This window comes from Triticum aestivum, chromosome 2B (assembly GCF_018294505.1).
Source record: "Triticum aestivum cultivar Chinese Spring chromosome 2B, IWGSC CS RefSeq v2.1, whole genome shotgun sequence".
NCBI classification, from domain to species: domain Eukaryota; kingdom Viridiplantae; phylum Streptophyta; class Magnoliopsida; order Poales; family Poaceae; genus Triticum; species Triticum aestivum.
The window spans coordinates 493,029,198-493,036,052 of record NC_057798.1 but is presented as its reverse complement, the minus strand read 5'-3'; the positions used below and the strand labels follow the sequence as shown (position 1 = coordinate 493,036,052).

The 6,855-nt window shown below is 54.2% G+C and overlaps 2 protein-coding genes across 2 annotated transcripts; both read left to right on the top strand.

Annotated features, from left to right (window-relative positions):
* Positions 1–281: 281 nt before the first annotated feature.
* LOC123041471 (uncharacterized) lies at positions 282–1,109 on the top strand. Its single transcript, XM_044464074.1, has one exon. It carries the CDS (start codon positions 360–362, stop codon positions 981–983), a length of 624 nt encoding a protein of 207 aa, XP_044320009.1. The 5' UTR covers positions 282–359; the 3' UTR covers positions 984–1,109.
* Positions 1,110–3,476: 2,367 nt separating this feature from the next.
* Positions 3,477–4,255, top strand: LOC123041470 (uncharacterized). The gene has a single exon (XM_044464073.1). It carries the CDS (start codon positions 3,504–3,506, stop codon positions 4,131–4,133), a length of 630 nt encoding a protein of 209 aa, XP_044320008.1. The 5' UTR covers positions 3,477–3,503; the 3' UTR covers positions 4,134–4,255.
* The last annotated feature ends 2,600 nt before the right edge of the window (positions 4,256–6,855 follow it).

Genomic DNA, 6,855 nt, shown 5'->3' with positions numbered 1-6,855 from the left:
CCCCACACACCCGCACTGGCTCGGGGCTCGCTCCCCTGGGGAAAGCGAGGGCCGTTTCATTTTCAGCCATGTGGTTTTGCACGGCTGCCATGGCGACTTAAAGCGACTGCTCCCATGCGGCATCCTCTATGCGCTATGCGTGCATATCCTCTTGACCCCTTCCTTTGATGGCCGCGCGCGCCACTGAGCACTCGGATATGCATAAGTAGTTCCACTTGCGGCCTCCCAACAAAGCCCTATATAAGCGCCCCATTCCAAGAAAGATTCAGTTCAAGCTCAGCTACCCCACCGCTCGCTCAGCAACCAGCATACAACACATAGTTTAATTTGACACCTGTCGAGACTCGAGAGAGAGGAGCATGGCGACCTTGTGCAGGCAGCCGAGTCTGGAGTTCGACGTCAAGGTCGTGAGGGTGGCCGGCGTCGAGGCGCGGCTCGAGGGCGTCCTCTTCGTCAGGTACTACGTCCCGGCCGGCGACGGTAGGCGCCGGATCCGCGTGCACACGCGCGAGGTCCCGTGCGGCGCGGGGGGCGACGACGTGCTCTGGGGCGAGCGCGTGCGCTTCCAGCTGGCGGGCAACGGCGGGGCCATCGCCGCGCCGGGTAAGGTCGCGTTCGAGCTCCGGTGGAGGCCGCGCCCGTCGTCGTCCGGGCTCGCGGCGTTCCTGGGGACAGGGAGGCCGTCGTCGCGCGTGCTGGCGCGGGCCGAGCTCGCCTTGTCTGTGGGTGCAAAATCAGCGTCGGCGGAGAGCTGGCTGAGACTCTCGCCGGCGGGCAGGGAGCTGGGCGGCGGGTGCAAGGCGCCCAAGTTGTTCGTCGAGGTCGAGGTCGTCCACGCCGCAGCGGCTGCCGATCGCGTGGCCGTGCAGGCGAGGAAGTTCGGCGGCGTGAACGAGTGCTGCCGTGGCGGCGAGCGCTGCGGTAGCTGCGGCTGGGTCGGGACCGAGGAGGACATGTTCCTGGCAGCGACGTTTACTCAATAGCAATACCAGTATTCTGATGGTCGGTGAACTTCGTAGTAGAGCTCTTCCAGCAAGCAGTTGTCGATTTCAGTCAAACTCGGGCGTGAAATATGAACAAATTTTGAACACGATGCCAAATTCGGTTCTGGTATTTTTGCGCTTCCTCGTCGCTCTTGGATGTGTGGCTGCCATGCACATGACGTGCCAACGATTGTTCTTCCGCGCTCAGGCGCTGCCCGGCGGCCCTGCGCGGTGTGCACATCGGAGACGCGGCGCGCAGCCGTGAAGCTTCAACGGAAATTAAGACGGGGGTCGAACTAAGTGGATCATGCACTAGACCTTTTTTTTTTTTGCGAATAGCCCTTTTTTTAGTTTATTAGAAGACTACGGTACTAAAGTAGGGTTTGGCATTACGGTAGATCATAAAAGATCCCGTTTGCCCAGTCATTTTTTGTTTATTTTAGCGTCCGTTTGAATTTAACTTTTTTGTGACTTTTTTTCATAGTAGTACAGTACATTATAAAACACAAGAGGTAACAATCATAGTGCAACTAACTTTAGTCTGCTTGCATACAGATCTAAGGAGCCCCTGAAGAGCTCCATTTCAGCATTTGTGACCTCCCTTCCCTAAATCTTTTAATCTAAACCGGGCCTAAACACTATGGGCTACTAACATAGCTCGCAAAACATCTTACATTTGAAGTAGTATATAACAAACTACAAGTTGAACTATTTTTTTTGTGTATTGTGCGTCATATAAAAAATACATGGCCTCTTGAGCAATATGGGCCTATCATGTCAATCATTTGCGTTGGTGCATAGCTTGGTGGAAAGTATAGTCCAGAGTATGGTATGACATCCACACGATATTTTGTCGATGAATACGGTGGAAGCAAAAGCATAATGATAAGTTTTTAACAGGTGAGGCGTCTGGAGAGAGAATTTATAGCATGCAGGTACAGGGACACGCGGATCCAGCGCCGTTGATCCGCGCCAATATTCACGAGATGGCTTATGTATACACATACTGCATTTGTATATCATGTCGATATACTTGTTGGTGTGGGGTCTGGTACCTGTTATGTGGGGACGATTAAAAATAGAAAACGGGAAGGAACAAACAAATATAGAAGAGATGAGCAAAAGCGATTCATTCAGCCATTGTTATGTTATTTTTCTTACTTCTTGTTTGTTCTTATCTTCCTCTCGAAAAGGAACATCAATCTTTAAGCATGGTTCAATCAGAAAAAGCAAGAGATCAATAGTATGTTGGTGCAAAAAGGTACAAATTCGTTTGCAAATGTTTGTTTTCTTATGCAAAAGCAAGATATCATCTTCTGTCTTTACAGATTGAAGGACTTCAATGATATGAACTCTCAGAGCAAAATCTGGCACATCTCGAGTAGTAGGTCCTGAACTAAGGGTCTTGAGATGATGATAACAAAGACATGAGTTTTTCCTAGGTTCGGGCTCTCATGGGAGATAAAACCCTACGTCCTACTTGTGTTTTATTGCATTTGGATGGAGTATGTATAATACAGTCGAGCTACCCTGAAATTGTTGTGTCTCTCTACGAGCCCTACACCTCGGTTTATATAGGTACCGGTCTTTAATTTTGGATACACCTCGGTTATTCTGGGATGTTCTTCTCTTCTGGCCTTTGCCCCTTCAGATAGCAAGGTCAGCTAGACCGGATCTCCCGCGCCGGGTACCTGCCACCAACAAAGGTAGCTTACGAGTGTCCGGGGTTCATCGCCATTGGCCAGGACACCGTTCAGGAGTTCGTCCCCATTCCTCAGGAAAACTAGATGATATGCTTCGTCCTCTTACTTATTCAAGGTTTTTTCAATTCCGGGGCCTCCTTCACTTCTACTGCCTTGGGATGCATCATTTATCCCCCAATTCAATTCTCCACATAGCATGCTATGTCACGCTGTGCGAAACCTTCCTCGGCTGTACGACGCATTTTGGTTTATGACACAAGTACTTTTACATCCAAGCGCGAACTAGCGGCGATGCTCTGGTAGATAGCGGCACCGTTATCTCTAGGATAGCCGAAGCAGGTTACTTGGGCGGTTCACCTGAGAACTGACATGAAGAATGATTCTATCTTCCTGAAGTGCCACTAGAGGATCCTCCTTTGCTCCAACCCCACCCGTAAAAGGTACTTCCTCTCTCTCTGAGTTTACAGGGCCGTTTCAACTCCAATGGCACGCGCGGCTTGGTTCCCTCGGGAAAGCCAGGGCCGTTTCATTTTCAGCCATGTGGTTTTGCATGGCTGCCGTCGCGACTTAAAGCGACTGCTCCATGCGGCATCCTCTATGCGTTGCGTGCGTGCATATCCCCTTGAACCCCCGGCGCGCCACTGAGCACTTGGATATGCATAACTAGTTCCACTTGCGGCCTCCCAACCCAACAAATTCCTATATAAGCGCCTCCTTCCTAGAAAGATTCAGTTCAAGCTCAGTTACCCCACTGCTCGCTCAGCAACCATCAGACAGAGTACATAGTTTAATTCGACACTTGAGGAGAAGTAGAAGCATGCCGACCCTGTGGAGGCAGCCGAGTCTGGAGTTCGACGTCAAGGTCGTCCGGGTCGCCGGCGTCGAGGCACGGCTCGAGGGCGGCCTCTTTGTGAGGTACTACGTCCCGGCCGGCGACGGGAGGCGCCGGATCCGCGTGGACACGCGCGAGGTCCCGTGCGGCGCCGGGGGCGACGACGTGCTCTGGGGCGAGCGCGTGCGCTTCCAGCTGGCGGCCAACGGCGGGGCCGTCGCCTCGCCGGTCAAGGTCGCGTTCGAGCTCCGGTGGAGGCCGCGCTCGTCGTCGTCCGGGCTGGCGGCGTTCCTGGGGACAGGGAGAGGGAGGCCGTCGTCGCGCGTGCTGGCGCGAGCCGATCACGCCTTGTCGACGGGCGCGGAATCGGCGTCGGCGGAGAGCTGGCTGAGACTCTCGCCGGCGGGCCGGGAGCTGGGCGGCGGGTGCAAGGCGCCCAAGTTGCTCGCTGAGGTCAAGGTCGTCCACGCCGTAGCGGCTGCCGATCGCGTAGCCGTGCAAGCGAGGAAGTTCGGCGGCGTGAACGAGTGCTGCCGTGGCGGCGAGCGCTGCGGTAGCTGCGGCTGGGTCGGGACCGAGGATGACATGTTCCTTGCGGCGACGTTTACTCAATAGCAGCACCAAGATTGTAATGGTAGGTGAACTTCGTAGGAGGGAGGTGCACCGTGCACGGTACATATGGTTTTGTGGTTTTGCTAGCTCTCCCTGCAAGAAGTTGGGGATTTCAGGCAAACTCAGCCGTGAAATTGTGAAACAATTTTGAACAAAGATCTCTGGTTTTGCAGAGAAATTTGGTTATTTGCCACTTGCAATATGCATCACTCCGTTTGAGTATTTTTTGCGCATCCTCGTTACCCTTGGATTGGATGTGTGGCTCACATGCACGTGTAGACGATGTTTCTTCTGTGCTGCCTGGCGCCGGGCTGTGCCGCTGTGTGCACGTCCGAGACGCGGTGAAGCTTGAGCATAAATTAATACGGGGTCGAACTAAGAGCAACTCCAACGGACCGACCGTTTCAAGTTGGGTTCGGCATCACGCTAGATCATAAAAATCTGCTTTGCCCGTTCAATTTTATTTTAGCGTAGTGTTCATTTTTTTAGCGTATATTATACTTCATTTCACTTACTTTTGTGTCAATTTTTCAAAAAATAAAAACTATATAAGGGCATCTCCGACGCTGACCCGTAAATTTGCTCTGGCATCTGTCCGCAGAGCAATCCATGTACACTGATGCCAGCCGCCATCCAACGCTGCTCCCACACATTCAAACAACATTTTGAACTAACTGGGGAAAAATCATGCAAACACGACGGATTTCATTCAGATTCGGTTATAATTTACATGAAAATGACGATATTGACAAAAAAAACTAAAAAATTACCTTATACCGGACTACCACCTCGTACGCGTGGCCGCCGTACCCTGCCACACCCCCGTCTCCGTTCGTGTCGTCGCGGCCGAACGACGCCGGAGGGCCGCGACAACCTTGTCCGAGCGGCAGGCAGCCGCTCCGCCTCCTGCTGCATGGTGCGGAGGGCCGTCGTGGCCATTGCCGACGTAGCCTTCAGAGCATTGGCGGCGGCCTTGTCGTGGCCGGCTTTGGCGGGGCACTCCTCGCCGTCAAGGCAGTGGCGGCTCCTGGCGGCCGTCTCCGGGGTGGTGATGGAGCGGTCGAGTGCCCACACGGCGGCGAGGTCAAGGTCGTTGCAGACCCATTCCCGGGACACGTCGCTCTTGGCGAAGCGGAGCGGTGACCGGCATTGCGTCGGTCGTACCTCGCCTGCTGCCTCATCGCGTGCTCCGCCTCAGATACGACGACCCTCGAGCCTGAGGCAACGCCGTAACCTCCTCCTCCGAGGTACTGGAGGAGGCGACCCCATGCCTTCGTGATCGCCAGTGGCAGCTCCTCCTTGACGGCGCGGAGATGAAGGTGTGGTGGCGACGAGGGCCCATCCATGCGGGCGTACCGACTGCGGGGCGGGGACACCGACTTGTCCTTGACGCGACGTCCGACCTGGACACCGGGGTTGTGTGTGGGCAACGACGACTCGTCGTTCACGCAGTGTGCAATCTGGATACCGCGGTTGCGCTGGGGCGAGGTTGGCTCGTCCATGACAACCTAGAGCTGGGATGCCGGCTCGTGCTTCACGTGATGGCGCGGCGGGGACGGCGGCTGCACCTTGATGCACGCCGATGATGGTGGAAGCGGGCCTATGTGACAAAGCAAACGCTCCGTCACTATCTTGATCTGACAGACAACTTTTGCGTCCTTCACAGCGGCCCCCGAGAGGAGGCGTGGCCGCTGCTACGGCGTCTGGTCCTCCTCGTCAACGTAGGAGATGACGATCTCCTCCTTGGCAAAGGAGCCAGCCGTCGTGGATGCCAAAGGGCCCAGAGAGTGATATTGGTGGTGCCAAGAACCACCGGACGCAGTGCTTCCACCGACTCCGCCTGCCAGCACGGAGTACCATGACTTCACCTCACCTCTGGGCTCAGAGAGGAGGAGTGGCTAGGGCATGGTGTGTGGAAGGGGAGGGGGATGGTGCTTGAGGGGGGTGTCCTCTGTGCGTCGCCGGCACACGACTTAAATAGCCACGACCAGGCAAGCCGAAGGGGCGATCAACCTGCTACAATGTGGCGCATCGGCTGAAGTTGGTTCCTCGGGATGCGGCTTCCACTTACAAACCGCTTCGGAGGTAGGCTGAGTCACTCACAGTTGGGCCCACATGTTTGTTTTTAAGAGAGAGAGAGAGAGAGAGAGAGAGAGAGAGTAGGTGTGCCGGCTGATACGTCTCCATCGTATCTACTTTTCCAAACACTGTTGCTCTTGTTTTGGACTCTAATTTGCACGATTTGAATTAAACTAACCCGGACTGACGTTGTTTTCAGCAGAACTACTATGGTGTTGTTTTTTGTGCAAAAATAAAAGTTCTCAGAATTGGACAAAACTTTTTGGAGAATTATTTTGAAATAAATAAAATTACTGGAACCTAGACCCACTAGAGGGGGGCCAACTGCCCACTTGGCCCCAGGGCGTGCCACCCCCTCTGGCGCGCCATGGTGGGTAGTGGAGCCCACGAGCCTCCGTTGACCCTAATTCCGGCGCTATAAAATCCTATTTTCTAGAAAAAAATAGGAAAGGAAGTTTCATCGCATTTTATGATACGGAGCCGCCGCCACCTCCTATTCTTCATCGGGAGGCCAGATATGGAGCTCGTTCGGGGCTCCAGAGAGGTGGATCTTCGGTCTTCGTCATCAGCAACCATCCTCCATCACCAATTTCATGATGCTCACCGCCGGGAGTGAGTAATTTCTTCGCAGGCTCGCTGGTCGGTG

Bases quoted from the DNA above. Each gene is read 5' to 3' on its own strand.
- LOC123041471 (XM_044464074.1), top strand. From the start codon at position 360: ATGGCGACCTTGTGCAGGCAGCCGAGTCTGGAGTTCGACGTCAAGGTC.
- LOC123041470 (XM_044464073.1), top strand. From the start codon at position 3,504: ATGCCGACCCTGTGGAGGCAGCCGAGTCTGGAGTTCGACGTCAAGGTC.